Source organism: Eurosta solidaginis, chromosome 1 (assembly GCF_040869045.1).
Source record: "Eurosta solidaginis isolate ZX-2024a chromosome 1, ASM4086904v1, whole genome shotgun sequence".
NCBI classification, from domain to species: Eukaryota; Metazoa; Arthropoda; class Insecta; order Diptera; family Tephritidae; genus Eurosta; species Eurosta solidaginis.
In genome coordinates, this window is record NC_090319.1 from 28,413,346 (window position 1) to 28,437,554 (window position 24,209).

Consider the following 24,209-nt stretch of genomic DNA (forward strand, 5'->3'; position numbering starts at 1 on the left):
ACCTTTCATTTGATACACATGTCATACAAACACATTCCAGTGTTACACTAGGTTCATTTTACTACATGGTGATTTTCCCTTATTTTGTCTCCAAAGCTCTCAACTGAGTATGTAATGTTCGGTTACACCCGAACTTAGCCTTCCTTACTTGTTTTTCTTTAATTTTATATACAAATATACTGTACCAAAGTGTTACTTTAGTGCTAAAATATTTTATTATCATGTGTTTATACTTTTTGAGTTAAATTTTTGATATCCATTTATAAAAAATTTTCATTGAATATTTGTAGTTCCAATAAAATACTTTTGTAAAGATAAATGAGCTTATATAAAATAAACATTTTAAAATAAATACGATCTATATTACGGTTTCTTTAAAATGAATTCTTCTCAACCGAAGGTAAGGTGCTATTTTTTTATATTTTCACGATTATTAGATGTAAAAAATTTTATTTACAGATTTCAAGTAAAATGGGAGCTATCGTTCCTTATTGTGATAGCGAAACCGAATTATCGTCTGTGGAACTCGCTTCAGTAGACAATATGGAAAACGTGACGTGCATTGGAAAACGGGGTTACAAAAAGATTAAACCATTACCCAAAAGATTGCAGAATGTCAAAAAGCGCGACACAAGTGTTCTTCCTAATCCATGTTCACATAAAAAGTGTGTCAACTCGTGTGGTGAAAAGTTCGTCGAATCAGATCGAGTAGCGATAAACGAACACTTTTGGGGTATTGGTAACAAAATAAGACAAAAGGACTGGTTGCTTTCGTGCATGACGGGTAAATACGTAAAAAGGCACAGAGGAGTTAGTCACAAAAAGCAGGTCAGCTATAGTTATACAATTGATTTCAATAATGTTTGTCAAAAAGTATGCCATCAATTTTTGCTAAGTACCCTTCATATTTCGCAAAAAATGCTAATATCCACAAGGAATCAGAAAGCTTGCTTGAAAACCTATAGTCCTAGCTTTAAGAAATTCAAGCCTCAACAAAACATGTGATGACAACGTAGCACTTGTTGTCTCTTTTATTCAGCCTTTGCCAGCAGTTCCGAATATCATTTTTATTACCGGATCATACTCAATTCATATTACCATCGAACGATTAGTTCAAGATAGGACGGTTTGGGCTCCAAGTGAATGCTACACTATGCTACATGGCGCAAAAACTAATCCAGTACACTACAAACTTATTGTAATGAATCATTCAGACTTCAAAGATTGGAAACGCTATTCAAAAGCCCTTTTTCGTAGTTCAAAAAAAAAAAAAAATACATTTTAAAAATTTGCGCTCGGTATCTTTTGAGAAAAATAGCCCAATTCTGAAACTAAAATACGAATACTTTGATGATTCTGAATTTCAAAATTATGATGTGGACTCGGTTGCACGATCTAGGCAGAACACGGAGATAATAAGAAATGGACCACTTGCTCTGTACAAAAATAAGTTGAAAATTTCAATAAAGAAGTACATGGATTTAAATAAAATTTTGCAAAAATAATACAATACCTAAAAAATTTCACAGCGAATATTTATCTTTGCAGTACGATGAGCGAGTAAAGAATTACCTTGCTGAGACAGACCAAGAAGATTTTTTTAGAAAAATAGCATTTTAAAATCAGTTTCTAATATTAACCTTACTTTATTTATGTTATATAATTATTTTATTTCATCGAAAAAAAAATGGAAAATACTTTTTTATTTTTTTAGTTTGTTTACATAATAAAAATTGAAACATAATTCGAAACAAAAAAAAAAAAAAAATAAGAGAGGAAATCAAACTTTTCCAAAAGAAATATTTTAACGTATCAGCCGAATTATTAAACAGGTGCTTGGTATTTTGAGGGCAGAAAATACGTATGCGCCAAAAACTAGCGATATGTTATAAAATATTAATAGAATTTATTGCATCTTATAAAAAAAAAAAAATTATGTAAGGCGCGATAACCTCCGAAGAGATCTAAGGTCGAGCTTCTCTTCCAATTTGCGTCGTGCTCCTCTTGATTTTCCCTACAAATTGGCCGGACGGGACCTACATGTTTTATGCTGACTCCGAACGGCATCTGCAAGGCAGATGAGTTTTCACTGAGAGCTTTTCATGGCAGAAATACACCCGGAGCGCTTGCCAAACACTGCCGAGGGGCGACTCCGCTTAGAAAAGTTTTCTTCTAATTGAAAAATCTTATTTCTAAAATTTTGATGTTGCTTTGCCCGGGGTTTGAACCCAGGGCATATGGTGTGGTAGGCGGAGCACGCTACCATCACACCACGGTGGTCACATCTTATAGAGTGAGTTAAATAAAGGCTGTGTACCAAATTATATGTCAGTATTTAAACTAGCCGCAAAGAAAATAAGAAAAAACCTTCTGTAAAATTTTGATTTTGGCTCTTTACGCCTTTTTTGTGCGATATGGTTGGCTTATCTCATCAGCTGATTTTATTTTTTTCATTTCATTGTCAAAAGGAGATGGAAAACGCAAAATGTTACCAACACATTGACAATTATTTACTGCTGTGGTGGTAAATTTTCTACTAAAAGATAGTTTCACAACACTTTAGTTATATTTTAAGTAAATGCATCTAATTTACGCATAATTTTCCCACAGCACGCAAACACTTGCAAAGTTTTATGTTATATCTCCATTCCTTTCACGTGTTGGTGACACGCAGTTTTTGACAATCTGAACCAAGGTATGTTGTTGCTGTAGAGATGAGCCAACCATATAGTTGAACTATGGTACCTGATTAACATTTCGAAGTAAATTTAGGTAAAGATTTCCGAAGTTCAAAACTGATCATTTCGCATTTTTTTAATCATCGTATTTCAAAAGCTAAAAAAGTAAACATATGAGAGACGAATCGCCTTATTTTTCTCTTTCTGGTATAATTATTTTCCTTTCTCCAATTTTCTGTGTAGGGCTGTTTTCTAAAATAATGCAAGTTGATATATAAACTTGATCCTTTTATTGGAGACATTTTTATACTGTTCTTCATTTCACTTCATTCGGATGTACCGCAATTGGATAGAAGGTAGTAGTTCTATCCAATTGCGGTACATAACCTCAATTTAAGGGTCAATTTAAGACATGTATTTCTATTTTACAAACTTGAAAAGACAAAGCACACCCATAATTTTACTTTTTAAATTTTTAAATCCTATACTCATATTTTGGAGGTTATACTCTGCCGAGCGCTGTACAGTGTATTGTTAAATTTTCCATCGTATTGGCCCATAACCGTCAATAAGACGTAAGCGACACAGCAATCGACTATCATCATATCGTATCAAGCATCGCCGTCTTCTCCACGATAAATCGTAAGAAGTTATGGCTATAGCAATAACAAGTAAGAAAGGCTAAGTTCGGGTATAACGGAACATTACATACTCAGCTGAGAGCTTTCGAGACAAAAAAGGGAAAATGACCATGTAGGAAAATGAACCTAGGGTAACCCTGGAATGTGTTTGTATGACATGGCTATCAAGTAGAAGGTATTAAAGAGTATTTTAGAAGGGAGTGGGCCATAGTTCATAGACACCTTTTCAAGATATCGCCTTAACGGTGGACCAGGGGTGACTCCAGAATGTGTTTGTACGTTATGGGTATCAAATTAAAGGTATTAATGAGGGGTTTAAAAGGGAGTGGCCCTTAGTTGTATATGTGAAGGCGTTTTCAAGATTTCGACCAAAATGTGGACCAGGGTGACCCAGAACATCATCTGTCGGGTACCGCTAATTTATATATATATGTAATACCACGAACAGTATTCCTGCCAAGATTCCAAGGGCTTTTGATTTCGCCCTGCAGAACTTTTTCATTTTCTTCTACTTAATATGGTAGGTGTCACACCCATTTTACAAAGTTTTTTCTAAAGTTATATTTTGCGTCAAAAAACCAATCCAATCACCATTTTTCATCTATTTTTTCGTATTTGGTATAGGATTATGGCATTTTTTTTAATTTCTCGATATCGAAAAAGTGGGCGTGGTCATAGTTGGATTTCACCCATTTTTATTACCAAGATAAAGTGAGTTCAGATAAGTACGTGAACTAAGTTTAGCAAAGACATATCGATTTTTGCCCAAGTTATCGTGTTAACGGCCGAGCGGAAGGACAGACAGACGACTAGAAACTGGGCGTGGCTTCAACCGATTTCAACCCATTTCCACAGTACATTTTTGTTCGACTTATGGCATTAAAAGTATTCTAGACAAATTAAATGAAAAAGAGCGGAGCCATGCCCATTTTGAAATTGTCTTTTATTTTTGTATTTTGTTGCACCATATCATTACTGGAGTTGAATGTTGACATAATTTGTTTATATACTGTAAAGATATTAAATTTTTTGTTAAAATTTTACTTTTAAAGTTTTTTTTTTAAAGTGGGCGTGTTCGTCATCCGATTTTGCTAATTTTTATTTACCTCTATATAGTAACAGGAGTAACGTTCCTGCCAAATTACATCATGATATCTTCACCGTCTGCCAAATTACAGCTTTTAACAGCAAAACGTTTAAATTACCTTCTTTTAAAAGTGGGCGGTGCCACGCATATTGTCAAAATTTTATTAATTTTCAATTTGGCGTCGTAAGGTCAACCCACCTAACAAGTTTCATCGCTTTATCAGTCTTTGGTAATGAATTATCGCACTTTTTCGGTTTCTCGAAATTTTCGATATCGAAAAAGTGGGCGTGGTTATAGTACGATTTCGCTCATTTTAAATAGCGATCTGAGATGTGTGCCCAGGAACCTACATACCAAATTTCATTACGATACCTCAAATCGTGTTTACGAACAGACGGACGGACGGGCATGGCTAAATGAATTTCTTTTTTCGCCCAGACCATTTTGATATATAGAAGTCTATATCTATCTCGATTAGTTTATGCCGTTACGGGGTACCGTTATGCGAACAAAGTTGATATACTCTGTGAGCTCTGCTCAGTGAGTATAAGAATATTTTCACAGAGTTTTCATAGAAGAAAATAACTTGCCAAATTACCCAAAGCCAAAATTTTATAGGATTAAATATTTAATGTGTAGGAGAATTTCAATAGCGACGTGCAGCTCTTAAAACGAATTTAGCAGCCGTAATTCGCTACTCGAGCGTCGAATGCAGCTTATTTGGTATAGAACTAAATCGCTTTCGAGTTTTTTCTTCAATATGTATTTTGTTAAATATATTTTTCAACGAATTTTAAATGATTTCATATCGTTCTAAAAACAACTTCTTCTCAACTTACAGTTTTTGTAACAAGTTTTGTTAACTCGTCTATTTGAGCGCGCAGTTGGGTATTTTGTAGACGTAGTTCAACAGCGTCTACATCATCATTACCACCACTATCTCCACTACTATTGTTACTAATACGATTATTGCTATCATTTGTTGAGTCATTATTATTATGTATATTGTTCGTGTTGGTATGGGTTGAAGGAGTGTAATTACTGCTGCTACTACTATTGATTGATTGTGTCGATTTATTACTACTGCTGGCAGGTGTTTTATCAGCCGTTGTTGTTGCTGCTGCTAATTTCAATTGTGTGGCCAAAACTTGTTCCACCCATTGTTCAAAGGATGCACTTAGCGCTGTACTTGCGCAAGCCTTTACGGCTTCTGGATACAAACGCTGGAATATTTCACGTACATTCTTCTCGTCAGAGTGAGTGGAAGTTGTTGCGGTTGCAACATTGGCTGTGGCGGAGAACTGCTTTTGTGATGCGGCGAAAAGTTGTTGCTGTTCCTAAAATGAAAAATAAATGATTAAGTAATTTATTTTATATAAAACTTGTCGTTTGTTTGTTTTGAAAGCAAATTAGATTTGACTATAATGCGAAGGTTTGAAAAACATGCACTTACAGCTAAGCTTGGATTTGCGATTTTAGGCGCTGATTTAGTTTGTTTAGCTGCTGTTTCAGCGCTTTGTAAGGCTTCAACCAACTTCCAGTTTTTCTTACGCAAATCCTAAAGTGAAATATGAAAAAAGATTAGTAGCAGATTATAACAACAACAAAAAAGCAGAAAAAACTAAAACATTTTGTTAAAGTCTAGCAATCAAATGCAATCAGAACAAGCCTAGAAAACTGGAAGTTATGAGCAACGATCTTTGAAAATTTGCAAAATATTTTAGTACCCGATGCAATGTAATTATATTAGGCGTTATCTTTTATACACTTTCAAAAAAATAGGAATGGCAATTTTGGCAAGCTACAGAGGTACATATTTTCTTTTAAAATACTTTATATAAATAAGTCTAAAAACAAGTAAGGAAGGCTAAGTTCGGGTGTAACCGAACATTACATACTCAGCTGAGAGCTTTGGAGACAACCATGTAGGAAAATGAACCTAGGGTAACCCTGGAATGTGTTTGTATGACATGGGTATCAAATGGAAGGTATTAAAGGGTATTTTAAAAGGGAGTGGGCCATAGTTCTATAGGTGTACGCTTTTTCGAGAAATCGCCATAAAGGTGGACCAGAGGTGACTCTATAATGTGTTTGTACGATATAGGTATCAAATGAAAGGTGTTAATGAGGGTTTTAAAAGGGAGTGGCCCTTAGTTGTATATGTGAAGGCGTTTTCGAGATATCGGCAAAATGTGGACCATGGTGACCCAGAACATCATCTGTCGGGTACCGCTAATTTATTTATATATGTAATACCACGAACAGTATTCCTGCCATGATACCAAGGGCTTTGGATTTCGCCCTGCAGAACTTTTTCATTTTCTTCTACTTAATTTGATAGCTCGGACTCCCTTTTTTCTATAAAAAGATTGTTCTCACCTCTCTTAATAATTAAGGTATAATACGTTTGCTTCTGTTCTCTTTAAGTATTACGCTTGGCTGAAATTTCTTGTGTAGCTGAGCAGTCTCAGATCTCGACGTTTGACAAACCGCTGCCCATCAAAGACTCGGCAAAAAAAAAAGTTATTATATATATACATATATAAATCGATCGCGTGAACAGGATTAGCCTGGTTTCATTGGGCCACTTGAGGGCAGCGCGCTGCCACAACGTCCATTAAAAATATGGTAGATGCCACACCCATTTTACAAAGTTTTTTCTAAAGTTATATTTTGCGTCAAAAAACCAATTCAATCACCATGTTTCATCCCCTTTTTTGTATTTGGTATAGAATTATGGCATTTTTTTAATTTTTCGAAATTTTCGATATCGAAAAAGTGGGCGTGGTCATAGTTGTTTTCGCCCATTTTTATACAAAGAGAAACTGAGTAAAGATATATCGATTTTTGCTCAAGTTATTGTGATAAGGCCGAGCGGAAGGACAGACGGTCGACTGTGTATAAAAACTGGGTGTGGCTTCGACCGATTTCGCCCATTTTCACAGAAAACAGTTATCGTCATAGAAGCTATGGCCTTACCAAATTTCACAAGGATTGGTAAATTTTTGTTCGACTTATGGCATTAAAAGTATTCTAGACAAATTAAACGAAAAAGGGCGGAGCGACGCCCATTTTGAAATTTTCTTTTTTTCTAATGTTGACATAATTTACTTATATATTGTCAATATATTCAATTTTTTGTTAAAATTTGACTTTTAAATTATTATTTTTTTTAAGTCGGCGTGTTCGTTATCCGATTTTGCAAATTTTTATTTAGCACACATATAGTAATAGGAGTAACGTTCCTGCCAAATTTCATCATGATATTTTCAACGACTGCCAAATTACAGCTCGCAAAACTTTTAAATTACCTTCTTTTAAAAGTGGGCGGTGCCACGCCCATTGTCCAAAATTTTACTAATTTTCTATTCTGCGTCATAAGGTCAACCCCCCTACCAAGTTTCATCGCTTTATCCATTCTTGGCAATGAATTATAGCAGTTTTTCGGTTTTTCGAAATTTTCGATATCGAAAAAGTGGGCGTGGTTATAGTCCGATTTCGTTCATTTTAAATAGCGATCTGAGATGAGCACTCAAGTTATCGCGTTTACGGACGGACGGACGGAAATGGCTAAATGAATTTCTTTGTTCGCCCAGATCATTTTGATATATAGAAGTCTATATCTATCTCGACTAGTTTATGCCGTTACGGATTACCGTTATGCGAACAAAATTAATATACTCTGTGAGCTCTGCTCAGCTGAGTATAAAAATATGCCAAAAATGTATGAGTTTAACTGCTCATGTCATGTCAGGTTAACTATAAATAAAAAAGTTAGCTTGACGTTCTGCAAGTAGGCCTAAGCCGACAATATGACATTAAAATTTGAACTCACATCATTCTTAGACTTCTGATCATGCAGCTGTTGTGACAATTCTTTTTCTCGGCTCTTAAGCTTCTCCACTGTCTGTTCGGCTTGTTGTAATTGCTGATGTTTATTGGACACATCATGTTGCAGAGACTCAATACGTTTTTCCAAGCCGTGTTCAATTTCACCAAATACTTTTGATTTATATTCTAAATTATTTAATTGATTTAACAACGTTGTATTTTTTACATTGAAATCAGTCAATTGCTTTTCCTTATCAGCCAGTTGTGCTTGGAGCGCATCGATTGTTGCTTGCAAACCCGATTGTTCTGCTGTTTTGCTATTGATACCAGCCAATTGCTGAAGCAGTTCATCATTTTTGGCCTGCAAATCAACTACTTGATTTTGTTTTTCGCTCAATTCAGCAAAACGCGCCGCTGCCAATTCCAATTCTTGACGCGCTTGCGCCAAATCGGCTTTGATAGATTCGTGTGCATTTTGTAAATTATGCAATTCCATTTGACGTTCGGCATTTTCAACTTCTAGTGCTTTTGCCTTTTCAAGTTCGAAGATACGATTATTTGAAATTTGCTCGAGCTCTTCGCGTTGTTGTTCCAATAGGCTAACTTGTTGTTTCAATTCTTCGTTGGCTTGATTGCAAGCATTCAACAAGCAAGTTAAATCATTCATACATTTATCTTTGTGTGCTGATTCGCTTTGTATGCGTTGTAGTTGAGCAAACATATCTTGTGTACCAGCTTGTTTCTCAAGCAAAAGTTTTGACTGAAATTGTTTACGCTCTTGTGCGAATTTTTCATTAAGTACCTGCATTTCTTGACTAAGTGCAATAATTTCTTGATCCTTGGATTGAAGTTTTTCAATATATAATTTTACAGTAGCATTTAATTGGGCGCGTTCGGTATTGATTTCTGTGCGCAATTCACGTAATTTTGCTTGAATCCCCATAGAAGCTTCCTGCTCTTCGACAAGGGCCTTTTCTTTCTCCTCCAGTTGACGTTTCAACTTCTGACATATGTCATCGGACCATTCAGAGTGTGTTGCTGGTGTATCTTGCTGTTTATTCAATAGATAATCGATTAGGATTTGTATTTCGGAACGATTAAGTTCAGCACGACGAAAGAGATTCATTAGCAATGAAACGCCAATTGTATCCGATTCGGAAAGTTTATCTAATGCCAAAATTAATTCTTTCGTAGCGGCAGTTTCTTTGTTTTGCTTTTTATTTTGTTGCTTGGCTTTACTATTACCGCCGCTGATATTGTTGGCGTTGTTGGCATGTGTCTTCGGTGAACCATGACGTGCCTTTTCCTCTTGCTGTTTCAATTCTTTAGCAACGTGCACATGGGCGACTGGTTCAACTACAGGTTGTTGTTGCTGTTGTGGTGGTAGTGGTTGTTCAACAACTGCTGCAACTATTGGCTTTTCAATAGTTAAATTTTTTTCTTTTTTTAAATTTTTTTCCTTCTTGTTGGCATTGTCCTTCTTGTTGTCGTTTTTCTTCAACTCGACAATATCTTTTGGTTGTTTAAATTCGAAAGTATTGGCCGATTCCTCAATTACTAAATTATCACGGACTATAACTGGCTCATTTTTATTGATTAAAATGCCCGATGATGACTTGTTCCTCTTTTCCCTTTTAGATTTCGCTTTTGATGCATTACCACTTGTCAAATTCTCTTTCTCACGCTCAGCAACAATGCTAACGCGTCGTATAGCCTCTGGTGTATCGACAACAATCACTTCTGGATCTGGATCGAATTCAACATGTGTCTTAGACAAACCCTGCGGTTCATCCTCAACTGAGGGTTGCTCGGATTGTGCATCAGAATCTTCTTGCTCAGTATTGTCCTTTTGTTGTTCACGTTGTAATTTTTTCTTTTCACGTTTTAGATCTTTCTTGGTAGGCTGTTGTTTTTTTGGCTTTTTGGATGCCACTTTGCTTTGCGAATAGATTTTATCAGTTAACGCTTTTTTTTCGGCAACGATCTCTTCGAATGTCTTGCGTCGAAAGAATTTATTAATGAATAGTAGCGAGAGTAGAGAAGCAAGAAAGACGCAGGTGATAATAACTAATAAGTGAAAATCCATCATTGCATAATTTTATTAAAATATCCTGTAAGAAAAAAAAAAAAATTAAAAAATAATATAAAATAATTAACACGTATTGATTAAACGAAAGTACATATGCTTTTTTAATACAAAATAGTTTATAATCTATTAGACGTCGTATAAACTGCCAATCGTACAAAAAATTATTTCACAACCGGATAAGGGGCATGTACGATTCAGCTTAAGGGCTAATTAAACTTCCTTAACCCTAACGCCATAGTAGTAACCATACCCATATCCATAACCATCTCCAATGTGATTGATAATACTGCCTTAACCTAAAAATCTTGAAAATTTCATAAAAATGAAGAAAACGCAAAAAATTACAAACATATTCCACAAAAAATAAGTCTCTTAGTCATAACGTATCAAAACTATAAATAAAATCTACAAAAAGTTATTAAATTCACCAACTCAAATTTTTTAGGTTATGGATATGGCGAGAAACCAAAATCCAATTGGTTGGCTATGGTATGGCTATGGCGTTAGCGTTATGGTATGGCACCATTAATCGATCACATTGATTTCAATAAGGTAGGTTCGATCAGCTGTTTTATCTGGTTATGGTTATAAGTCACCATTAACTGGCCCTTAAAATATGTACATATTAGTGACGTTACGGAAGTCAGTTTACCGGAATCGGAAGTCGAAGCAAGGTACAAAGGAAAAAATTTACTGAATATGGCGCAAGGTCCAAACCGGTGCATCTCTCCAAACCAAATTTGACATGGGATGACGGAAAATAATTTCAGTTCACATCATCTACAAGAGAAACATTTCTCGTTAATGCATGGAAGGATATCGAATTAAATAATATCTTTAAAGTAATATTTAAACTTGCTTTAATCAATACGAGCCTGACCCGTGCGCATCACGCGCAACCAATATAAAAGTCTCTTATTAAATATCAACAGAAATCAGCTGTTCTATTAACTTACAGCTTGCGCTGCTATCTAGTGTATAAAAGCAACTGCCGTCAATCAATTAAACCTTACAGCTTGCGCTGCCATCTAGCGTACAATAACAACTGCCGGTAATGCAGTGCAAATATTCACAATAGTGCCATAGTATAAAAACATTTCTTTGTGTGCTCACAATTGTTTAAAATATAGCTAAACAAAAACACTACGACCAAAATTGCCCAAAGCTCGCTTATAGTCCGAATCTTCATCTTTACAATCAAAACTTTATTTATAGATTTGGATTCCAAATAAGAGCCAAAAAGGCACCCGTACATAAAAACAGCAATTTTTGAAGAAGCAATAGGTCCGTCTATAATTCTTACATACATATATGCACATAGGATGACGATATTCTGATATATTCCCCATCTGCAATTTCAATCCCGGGATTTCCCCGAAATTTAGCCTGTATACATTTTTTTAAAATGTTTGACTATTAACCGCGTTTATATCTTCACCGATATCCCTAAAACCGGCGTTGTTTCCTATAGCTCAATATTTCAATATAATTATTTTTTCCCAAAATTTCAAACGTTTGGTGGATTTGGCCATATGTACATTAGACTGGACATATTTTGCATGAAAAAATAAGTTTTTTTTTTTTTTTTAATAAAGCGGTACCGCCCCCTCAAATTATTCCTTTGTATATAGGTAATTCATTTCCAAACTCTTGGGCAGATAACCCTTTACACTTATATCCTGTACAAAGAGGAATACTTCTTATAAAAGACTCAAAATAATTAAATAAACACCCCTCTTTCGATAATACTTAGGGCCAAGAAACTGAATTAAACGAAATGTGCGAGAGATCTCTAGCTGAGTATATGATGTTCGTTTACATCCGAACTTAGACAACCTTTCTTGTTTTTCATCCATGTTTGTTAAAACTGTTTTATGGTTCTCCATTAATTAATTTAAAAAAAAAAAAACACTTATTTGCTTCAGGTAGATTCTTAACAGCATTAATTTCTCTTTTTGATCCAACTACCTCACTTCACAATAATTAGCCATCATCCAGTGAGTTTCTAGCTCCGTACCCCTATCAGTTCTCACACAAATGCTTTGGGTCATTGGGAGACTAGAGAAACAGAGATCGTGATATATTTGTACAAATGAGTTATGAAAGGCAGATGTCGCCGTTGTGTTTCACTTAAAACATACGGCTAGGGGCCAAGCAGCGACATCTAGACATCTGAAAAGGTAGGTTTATTGAAGGCATTGTTGCCAAAGTAAAGACAAGAAATCACCAAATTGATGGGTTTGATGGTGAATGAAGACAAAACGAAGTACCTGCTGTCATCGAGAAAAGAGTCAGCGGATTTGCGCCATAGAAACTACGCTACTTTTGGCAGCCATAATTTCGAAATAGTAAAAGACTTCGTTTATTTGGGAACCAGCATTAACGCAAGCAACAACATCAGCTCTGAAATCCAGCGAAGAATCACTCTTGTCATTAAATGTTAATTTGGACTAGGAAGGCAATTGAAAACTAAATTCTTCTGTCCGCAAACGAAAATCATGCTCTACAATTCACTTATCGTACCCGTCATGCTATATGGTGCAGAAGCACGAATCAGATGAAGCGGCTCTGGGAGTTTTCGAGAGAAAAGTTTTCAAAAGATTTACGGACCTCTACGCGTTGGCGATGGCGAGTACCGAAGAAGATTTAATTATGAGCTGTACGAGCTTTACGCTGGCATCAGCATAGTCCAGCGAATTAAAACTCAGCGGCTACGTGGCTAGGCCATGTTATGCGAATGACAGAAAATATTTTTATCGGAACCCTGCTAGGAGGTACAGGGCGGCCCCACTCCGCTGGAAAGACCAGGTGGGAAACAATTTAAACTCCCTTGGTGTGACCGATTGGCGCCAGTTGGCGGAGCGAAGAAGCGATTGGCACGCCTAGTCGGATGGATATAACCGTTAAACTGTTAAACGCCAATTAAGTAGAAGTAAAGGGCTGTCGTACAGTTCATTTAGCTTCAGTTTTTTGACACTATGTTGTCAAAAGGGAGGTGTTTATTAAATGTATTTTGGCCGATTTTATTGGAAATATTCATATTTATAAAAAATAAGAATATGTACTTTCTTCACAATAATTCAATTCTTCTTCCAGTAATGGCTATCGAAACGCAGAATAATGAATGGTCAAAGAAGGAGTGGTGAAACACCTATTTGAAATATTTTAGTTTCTTAAATTTCTTGTTATAATGGTATTTTGAAAGTAAAATACGATTGATATGAAGATATTTTTCGCAAAGATATTACCTTTTACATTGGCCTATGATCCTTTATTAAAAAAAAAAAATGTTTATAGAATAGGCGTGGTCCTTAACCAATGTGGGAGAAATATGTGTACCTGACTTGATACGTCAATTGGTCTCCCAAAATGTTGCAAAATGTTTGATTGAAAAATGGGAAGCGCCACGCCTATTTCCAAAAATTATAAGTAAAATAGCATATTTACAATTTCTTATAAGATTTGTCGGGCATTATTCTCGAAAATTAAAAAAAAATAGGTGTGGGTATTTTCAATGGGAATGTGCCACGCCTTAAGCTGGTGTAATCTGCCCAGGAGTTGTGATATTTATTACTTACATACAAAGGAATAAATTGCGGGGGCGGTACAGTCTTTTTGCGGAAAACAAATTTTTAAGACCACTCTAATGTACATGCAATCCGACAGGGAATCTTATCAAATAAATGTCCGACATATTTGATAATGAAGCAACATCAGCAACTTAAATGTTGATTGAGTTCAATTCAGGGAATATATATTTTTTTTAATCAATTTATGAATGGAATATTGAACATAAAGATGGTTCTTAAATATAAACAAATAAGTATGAAAAATAAATAAATTATTGGCGCGATTTACCTCCAGGGAGATTTAGGAAACTTAATTAAATTGTTGTTGCTTTGCCCTGGAGTTGCACCAAGGACTTTCGGTGTTGAATTCCCGTATGGTCCCGGAAACTGAAAATCTTACGGTCGTTATTACTGACAAACAGTTTTGCAAATCAAAACACAAAAAGATACACAATTGACGCCCAAACGCCGGTAGGTACACACATACAAAATAGTTAAATTAGTATAATATGTGGATATGCATACATACATATTTATTCAAGCAAATATTAATATAGCTCAGAGCCAAGCTTGCAAACGATCGTTCTATGAAAATCAACCAGCTTTTGACCGGCAGGCAATACGATTGTTGCTTCTTTAATCGCAATTGGCATAAAATAAAATTAAAAAAAAAAAACCAAAAAACCGCAGAGCAATAACCTTGAATTGAAATTAACATATTCGAGTGACGTCAGCGCGACTCATGTCTTTGACGTGTAGTATTTATACAATTAATACATGTAACATCACCAGTAAAGATAAATTAAATGCGAGTCTACCGCATGCTAATGCTTCTTTTTTCTAGAATCGCAAAAGTTTGTACCCACAGCAGACATAATTTCCCGGCAAAATTCTAAATATTAGATGTGTTTCTTTATACGCGTGTACATATGCACTTAAACTTTATCTGCACTTATAAAATTGTTTCGCATAAAATTAGTACTAAAAGGTGTGTCTCCACTAGAGCTTAAGATTTCTTCTCGAACACAAGCGAGATTTTCGAGACCCGACAAATCGAGAACTCGACTTCTCGCGAGATTTTCGTGTCTGGAAGTACTCGTAAATCTTACGAGCTTCTCGGCATTCTTACTGTATGGACAGTATTTATACACTTGTTTTTTTTTTACTTGTGACTTTTTTGTTGATTATATTCCTTCAATGACATTTAACTCAAAACATATTTAATATGCATAGTATTTTGTTCGCAATGTTTTATTTTTCAACGAGACATCAAGAACACAGCTTCTCGCGAGATTCTCGAATTTCGAATTACTCGTAAGCCTCGCGAGATTCTCTAATTACTCGTAATACTTGCGATCTTCTCGACTTTCAATTCAGTCGCTGCATTGGCAATATTCTATATATTTCGGGGTTTTTTACTTGTGATTTTCCTGACATTTTGGCTTGTGCTCCAGAAGAAATCGTAAGCTCTATATAAAACAGCCAATGAATCCATTAAGTTGAATGTCGAGAAGCTCGCGAGATTCGAGGATGTCGCGAGCCTTACGAGTAATTCGAGATTATAGAATCTCGCGAGCAGGCGAGAACCGCGATAAATCTCTTCTTGAACATGTTCGAGAATTCGTAAGCTCGAATCTCTATTATACTTTCGATTTTGGTATGTAAAGTGCGTGTCCTCTATAGACTATACTATACGTAATTGCCGATGAGCGTTTTTTACTCGCAAACGCAGAAGTACAGCCACGGCCAGAAGTCTACATACACTCCCTAGAAACATTGCGGAAAATGTGTACATGCATTTTCGTATTAACTCTTTTTTAATCGGTTTACCTAGAACAAATGCGTCCTTGAACATCAAACAAATAAGTTATGGCGAAAAAACGCAATATTAAGGGCCTGGCAAAGTTGACATAGTCATAACCATATTTTTACTTATCCATATCAATTAGCATCGGTTATTGGTGCCTTAACCTAAAATATGTGATAATTTTATAAAAAAAAAGAAAATGCAAAAAATTACGAAACAATTTCATAAATAATAAGTATCTTAGTCAAAACGTATCCAAAACAAAAAAATAAAGTATCCAAACAGATAATCAGTTCACCAAATGAAATATTTATAGGTTATGCATATGGCGAAAACCCATAAACTAATTGGTTGGTATGGTATAGCTATGGCTAGGGAGTTACGGTATTTATTGGAACATAATTTGAAACCATCTGTGGATAAATTGCAGCTCGGTGCAAGTTGAATCTTTCAGCATATATTGCTACTTTACTATGCTCCAAGACAATTAAATACATAACCCCAAAGCCAAGATTTAAAAATTATTGATGTTTGGGAAATTTAAGAACGGAAAATTAGAAAAAACCAGGTAGCACTGCTATCCCTAATGAAGGCATCATAGAAACAGTACAGTACAATGTACAAAAAATTTAAATTTTTCGAAGAAAATATATAGTTAAGTTGTTTGTTGCCGAGCACAATTTGCCTTTTGCAATTATTGATCATTTAAATATCGCCGCTACGCTAACGAAAACAGTTACGTGTTTTTTTTTCAAATTTTTTTTTATTGCATATTTTATTATCACTATATAGAGCCCACATTTCTGCGTATGCCGTTTTTTTATATCTCTTTTGGTTTAGAAGTGATCGAAAACAGCTATGTGCTCGCAGTACTAGAAGTACTCTGAAAAACGGTTATGTACTTACTTGCATATAATTTTTTTTCATCGCTGGCGAAAGTGCTTTGATTTCAATATTAAAAATAATTACAAACCACCTCGTTTCTTAAGGCAGCCGGTTCTATGAACCGGAGCAACTCGGAATTTTTCCCGACCAAGGGCTGTAATTTCAGTGTCACCCCATTCAATTTGTTGCGTCCCTTCCGCAAATTGTCATCCTCCCAGCAGATCCTTGCAGCGGGACTGCGCCATATTCTCCTGCTCCGGGAGAATATCGAGCCCAATCCGGGACCTGTACCTGACCCCGGACCAGAGAAATTGTTTTGCTGCGTTTGCCGGCAAATAATCTTTTTAGGACGGTCACACTCTTGTCAGTGTGTTACGTGCAAGGGATGGTTGCATCCGACAAGATGGTCTGGGCTAGACACCAATACCTCAAGTCATCGTAACTTTTATACAGTTTTGTGGCTCCTTGCTGTTTACGCCCAAGGGCGTCCCCCTGCGCCTTAGCACCCCCACTACCTTCTAGCTGTCCCGCTGCTCAGTAAGCCACAACAAGTACCCGTTCCTACTCGGGCCCCACGGAGCCACCAGCTCGTACGGCCACTCCTGCTCATAACTACAATCTCCGAAGTAAAGTCGGTAGCAATGCCTAGCATCAGCCCCCGCCCCCGTTTTCTTATCGCCCTCTTTCCGTCACTAGCACACGAGTAGGTCAGAGAAATAGACTCTTAGGTCCCTACCACTTTTACACCGTTTGCCAGCACAGAATATATATATTTGCGAAATCTGCCCAATGCAGCTCCTGCTTTGAACGATGCTACTTTCCTAGATGTTCTGGTCTCAGAGACGGCAAACCCCAGACGGGTTTCATCGCGCCATGCTGCCAGGCCGCAAGCCCAACTACACCGTGTACGCAAATGTTTACCCAGGGACGTCCAGTCCCAGGGTCACAGCAATTGCGCACTTGCCTCCCTCAACTCAGACGTAGTCACCTATCACTTACCCCCAGAGTGACGACGTCTCTCCCGTTGCACTTCAGAATTCTGCAGTTAAATTGTAATGCGTTAACTGGGAAGATCACGGAGATAGTTGATTTCATGAAGCGGCATAACATCCGCATTGCAGCGATCCAAGAGACGAAATAGTAGGTATCTGTGGTATTGCGCTCGCACATTTCCATCCCGTTAAAACATTTGGTGCATCCACTGCTCTTTCAAGGTACTACCATATTTTCTCGCTTTCTTAAGTAAGATTTTTTAAATTATAACCACTACCGTCGATTGATGCCTTTCAATACAGGTCCAATTAAGTAAAAACAAGTACAAATAAAACCTAAATATTTTTATTTCTCATTATGAACTTACATTTTCTCATTACCAACTTATTTTTTTCAATATGAAGTTACATTTCTCATTATCAATTTATATTTTCTTAATATGAAGTTACATTTCTCATTATCAATTTATATATTCTCAACTTATATTTCTCATTGTCAAGTTATATTTTCTCAATATAAACTTGCATTCTCTCATTATAAACTTGACATGGAACATGGAACTTTTTTTTGTGCCGGTGTATTTTTTCGGGAATATATCGTTTTTTTTATGTAGGATGATGCCTGGTACACTTCCACGAAAAAAATTTCTTAATATTCACCTATTCCAAATGCTGACAATAGATCGGTCCCTTGGCCCAGTTCTCGCAAAAATAATGCTCAATATTTTAATAGAGAAAGAGTTATTTACATATACTATTTCAAACAAAACGCTCAATACGTAAATTTTTTTTTTTTTTAATGATAAAAACTTGCTAAAAGTTTAACCTACGAAAGAATGGTCCCTGGTCCACTTTCCGGAAAAAATAATAACCTATTCATAAAGCTGTCACAGTACATAGATACCAAATTTCACGCTAATCGTTAAAAAAAAAGGTTTTTGGAGTAGGTTGGCTCCTGGTCCACAATTTTTCTTTAATAGCTGTGTTTTTTTTTTACTTCTATATACGTTTGCGCTTAAACTTTATATGGACTGCTAAGCGACAAACTTTAAATACACCTCTGAAATTGCTGCGCGTAAAATTTGTCCTACTAAAATTTCAACACGCATTATACTCAGATGTAACTGAAATATGTGTTTTTGTTTCACCCTCTACAGTAATTCTATGTATTCTATGTGTGTCCACAATTCATTGCAACTGATTCAGCTATATGTTATACCCTATAGCCATCAGATGGTTGTGTCTCCGCTTTTCGGTACACCCTGTGCTGTAGCTGTAGTTATTTAACCACTGCCGCTAGATGGGTCTCCTAAGCATTATCTAAGCGAGGATAGGCGTTTTTTCACGCGTAAACGTATACGCGTGTGAAAAAAAACACGGCTAATATTAGCCTAAGGAAAAAGCTACATATTTACTTAAATTCAAGCAAATCGCAAAAAAAAACAGTTTTTTTTAATAGGTCCATAAACCTGGTCCATAAATAAGATATTTTTGCAGAGTTTTCCTTTACTCTTAGGAATGCTTTGAAGAAAAATTAACGAAATCGGTTAAGGACCACGCTCACTTTTATATAAAAGATTTTTAAAAGGGTCGTGGACGAATAAAATAGGCTATATCTTTGCAAAAAGGAAATTTATATCAATGGTATTTCATTTCCCAAGTGAATTTATAACAATAAATAGGAAAAACTTCAAATTTAAAAAAATGGTCGTGGCACCACCCCTTTCATGACTAAGCCATTTTCTATGTTTCGGGAGCCATAAATCGAAGAAAAATTAACGGATCGTAATAAAATTGGGTACACAAATTTTTCCTATAGCAGGAAATATTTCTAGGAAAAATGGACGAGATCGGTTAAAGACCACGGCAACTTAGATATAAAACAAGTTTAAACGGGTCGTAGACTAGAATAATAACCTATAACTAAAAATAGTTTTGAACCAATGATATTTCACTTATCAAGTTTTATTGTAAGAGGAAATGGGGAGACATTTTTTTTAAACGGGCGGTGTCACGTGTTATGTAGAAAAGTTATTTATCTGAAATGAAATATACAATTGAAGCTCACGCTGAGTATATAAATAATGTTCGGTTACACCCGAACTTAGACACATTTACTTGTTATCTATTAAGTTTTTATTTCAAATTCTTGTCCTATTACTTTTATAGATACTTACACACAGACATATGTTTTGTATACATATTTTCTGATTTTTCTGTGAAATTCGCATACTAGTCATGACTTGGGACTTGCTTTTGAATAACGTACGTAGATATTTCACTGCTGAGATTTAAAGTTTTTGCTTATACATATGTAGGTATGTACATACAGTACAGTTGGAAAGTATTAGAACAAAATAAAAAAAGATGTTGTTGTCAGTTTAGCTTCAGAAAGGAAATATCCGTCGAAATACAAGCCGAAATCATTATTTTGCAAAAAACAGGGAAAACTATCGAGAAATAGCCAAACTTTTGAAAATATTTCTGCGTTCAGTTCATACCGCCATTAAAATACATCGGGAAACTTGACAAAATACTAACAGAAAACGATCTGGTCGACCAAGAAAGACAAATCAAAGAATCGACAACAAAATGTATGCAATAAGTAAAGTCAATGACGGAAATCTGCATCAGAAATACGTGCTGAAATCAATGAAGACTTGGATTCACCAATATCGCTCACGACAGTCAAAGGCCGGCTTAAAGAAAAAGGTATGATTGGACGCATTGTTGTCAGAAAGTCACTTCTACGGCCAGTAAATAAACAGAAAAGACTGAAGTTCGTTCAAGAACATATTGACTGGACGATTGATCAGTGAAAATCAGTTTTATGGTCAGACGAATCAAAATTCAAACTTTTCGGTAGCCATAGGCGTCAATATGTTCGCAGAAACGTCAGTGAAAGATTCGAAGCAGATTGCATTGTGCCAACTGTGAAACATGGCGGTGGCTCAGTGATGGTTTGGGTCTGTTTCAGCTACGCTAGCGTTGGTCAACGCCATGCAATACCATCTGGCATTTATTTGATTGGTCGTGGATTCATTTACCAACCAGATAACGGTCCGAAACATATGTAAATGTATATCAAAACTTTGTAATTCTTATTTAGAACGAAAAAAAAGTCGCAGATGATCTTGATACAATGGAGTGGCCACCACCATCCCCCCATTTAAATCCCATCGAACTATTGTGGGAAGAATTGGATCGCCGTGTGAGAGATCTAAAGTCAACAAGCCTTCCTGATCTCTGGGATTGTTTCCAACGAAGCGTGAAATAATATTCCACACCAAACACTTCAAAAACTCATCGAGAGAATGCCGAAATTGTGAGCTGCAGTCATCAAAGCAAAAGGTGGAAATTTTCAAGAAAATCACTTAAAGTAACATACTCACTGTTTTCTTATAAATTTTGATGGAACTTTCAGTAATATTCATTAAAAATATCTTCGAAACATAGAACTACGTTGATTGTACAAAAATACTACGATATGTGAATAATATTTTAATAAATTATACAATAAACTGACAAAAACAACTTTTTTCATCTTGTTTTAATACTTTCCGACTGTACTGTATGTATATTTAGGTATGTACATACATATACACAAATAGGTGAAGTTAAAATTACAGCTCATCCGTCAATACATTTTTGTTTAGTATTTTTTTTTTTTACTTTGAATAACCCGTTGCTGCAACTCCGCTATGAACTTTTTTAAGTCCAGCAAATCTATTGGATCAGTAACAAACGAATATTTAGTACGTACGCCTCGTTATATAGATACATATGCGTTTGTATATTAGCCCGTAGACAAGAATTTTGACATACATACCCAAGATGAAGGCCGGTAAAAAGTTTATAAAAAAAGATAAATTGCCACGCTAGGGTCATCACATTTTTATACTCAGAGTGCTTTGCACACAGAGTATATTAACTTTGATTGGGTAACGGTTGGTTGTACAGGTATAAAGGAATCGATATAGATATAGACTTCCATATATCAAAATCATCAGTATCGAAAAAAAATGTACATCCGTCTGTCCGTTATCAAGATAACTTGAGTAAATATTGAGATATCTTCACCAAATTTGGTACACGATCTTATCTGGACCCAGAATAGATTGGTATTGAAAATGAGCGAAATCGGATGATAACCACGCCCACTTTTTATAAATATAACATTTTGGAAACACAAAAAACCTGATTATTTAGTAAATAATACACCTAGAATGTTGAAATTTGACGTGTGATATTGAGACTAGATAAAAGTTTGAAAAAAAAAATTGAAATGGGCGTGGCACAGCCCACTTGTGATAAAATCAGTTTTACAAATATTATTAATCATAAATCAAAAATCGTTAAACCTATCGTAACAAAATTCGGCAGAGATGTTGCCTTTACTATAAAGAATGCTTTGAAGAAAAATTAACGAAATCGGTTAAGGACCACGCCCACTTTTGTATAAAAGATTTTTAAAAGGGTCGTGGACGAATGAAATAAACTATATCTTTGCAAAAAGAGCTTTATATCAATGGTATTTCATTTCCCAAGTGTATTTATAACAAAAAATAGGAAAAACTTCAAATTTTAAAAAATGGGCGTGGCACCGCCCCTTTTATGACTAAGCAATTTTCTATGTTTCGGGACTCGAAGAAAAATTAACGGATCGTAATAAAATTTGGTACACAAATTTTTCCTATAGCAGGAAATATTTCTAGTAAAAATGGACGGGATCAGTTAAAGACCACGGCAACTTAGATGTAAAACAAGTTTAAAAGGCTCGTAGACTAGAATAATAAGCTATAACTTAGCAAAAAATAGTTTTGAATCAATGATATTTCACTTAACAAGTTTTATTGTAACAGGAAATGGGGAGACATTTTTTTTAAACGGGCGGTGCCACGTGTTATGAGGAAAAGTAATTTATCTGAAATGAAATGTACAATTGTAGCTCACGCTGAGTATATAATGTTTGGTTACACCCGAACTTAGACACCTTTACTTGTTTAGCCTCTTTTTGGATGAATGGCATACTAAACCGCATTCTTAGAGTTTCGAATAATATCGATGAATTCCTGCGGGATTTAATTCTTGCGCTTTATTATTTGGGTATTTTCGATGTGGGCCGTGCCAAACTATTTCGCTGATATTGTTGACGTTTCCATTAAAAATGTTCCCAATTAGATTGAAACAGGTCTATATAAAAACAAGCTATTTGTACTCATGTCATGTTTTTGTCATTACTGCAACAAGAACACTAATATGTGGAGAGGAAAAACTAAGTTACTTTTTGATTAATGGGAAAGTGATGTGAAGTTGGTGCGAAAAAAATATTTCTTATAAAACTGGAGACTGTGTGCATACAAATGTTGTAAAAACCTTCAATCAACCTAAAAATGTTAAATTTCAACCTTAAATAAATGGTTGGATCATGTGTACCATTTTTGTCATATTACTACTCCAGTATGAAGTACATTGCCATTAGTAGTCCATAAATAATTTTTGGGGGTTTTGGAAAGTTCTCGCCCTTAGATACTCTGAAGGAGTATTCCGACCTGAAGTAACTGATCCTGGCCTAGGACATCGCAATGGAAACTGGACATTTTTTTACGTATGAGGCTCAGTTGTGGTGTACCCGTGTACTCTTACATATTCCTAAGGTACTATTTCAATCGTCCATAAGGAGTAACCAGTAGTCCCCAACTAATCCTCACTCACATAAACATAAACAAATTTTCAACCCAAAAAACTTTACAATTATATGAAATTATTGCTATGAAACGTATTTTTCGGAATGTTTCAGAATGGCTAAATTGACTGGTTCTTACTTTCCATAAAGATTATTACATAGGTTTTAAAGAGTGAAGTTAATGCCCATATTACAATTTACAACTCGACCGATTTGGATTGTAATTAAAGCAACTCAACTTTAAAACAACTCAATTTTTTTTTGACATTTCGAATTACAACTGATTTCAGTTGAAGTTGACTTGATGTTGCCAACCCAAAAATGTGATGACAGACAAATCAACATTTGCGAAAGCGATTTTGTATATCGTTAGCTTAATGTGAAAATGTGCTAAGTCAATTTTTACGAATTTTAAAGGAGACGAAAAAAATGAATAATTTTTGAAATAAACGTTTTTTTCAAAACTGTGAATAAGGATACCTTAGTTGCAATACTTTTGAGTGGAGAAACTTTGAAAAAGATAAATAAAAATCATGTATGCTAACCCAGCATCTATTTTATGACTTACCACACTTTCCGCACTCAAAACTAATTTTTTCTCCTGACTTAGCACTTTTTACTCAATATGTTTCCCCATCACTCCTCCCATTTATGATTGAAATATAACACTAAAACTATATACTATTTATTTGTCAAACTATTTCTAACCGTTCTGATCTGGACTCTTTTACCGGATGGTGCGCAGACGATAATTTATTTTTAAATTCAAACAAATGCTGTGTTGTGTCTTATTCCATAAAGACAACTGCCACATACTTTATCTACAAACTAAATGCTAAATCTCTTAATCGTTGTCAAGAGAGTAAAGACTTGGGTGTAATTTTTGACTCCAAACTCTCTTTTTCTAGTCACATTGACTTCATTGTTTCAAAATTTGTTGCAAT

General features: G+C 35.4%; 1 protein-coding gene across 3 annotated transcripts in view; it reads right to left on the reverse strand.

The window, feature by feature from the left end:
- Positions 1-24,209, reverse strand: part of alt (aluminum tubes) — a 66,874-nt gene that overhangs the window by 4,750 nt on the left and 37,915 nt on the right. The window contains exons 2-5 of one of the 3 annotated variants that reach the window (XM_067783730.1): positions 10,979-11,106; positions 8,242-10,348; positions 5,860-5,964; positions 5,246-5,743 (exon numbers count right to left, since the gene is read on the reverse strand). In XM_067783730.1, coding sequence (XP_067639831.1) covers positions 5,246-5,743; positions 5,860-5,964; positions 8,242-10,326 — 2,688 coding nt within the window. In that variant the 5' untranslated portion in view covers positions 10,327-10,348; positions 10,979-11,106. The remainder of the gene's footprint in view (positions 1-5,245; positions 5,744-5,859; positions 5,965-8,241; positions 10,349-10,978; positions 11,107-24,209) is intronic. The other 2 variants (XM_067783721.1, XM_067783737.1) reach the window with 2 other exon arrangements.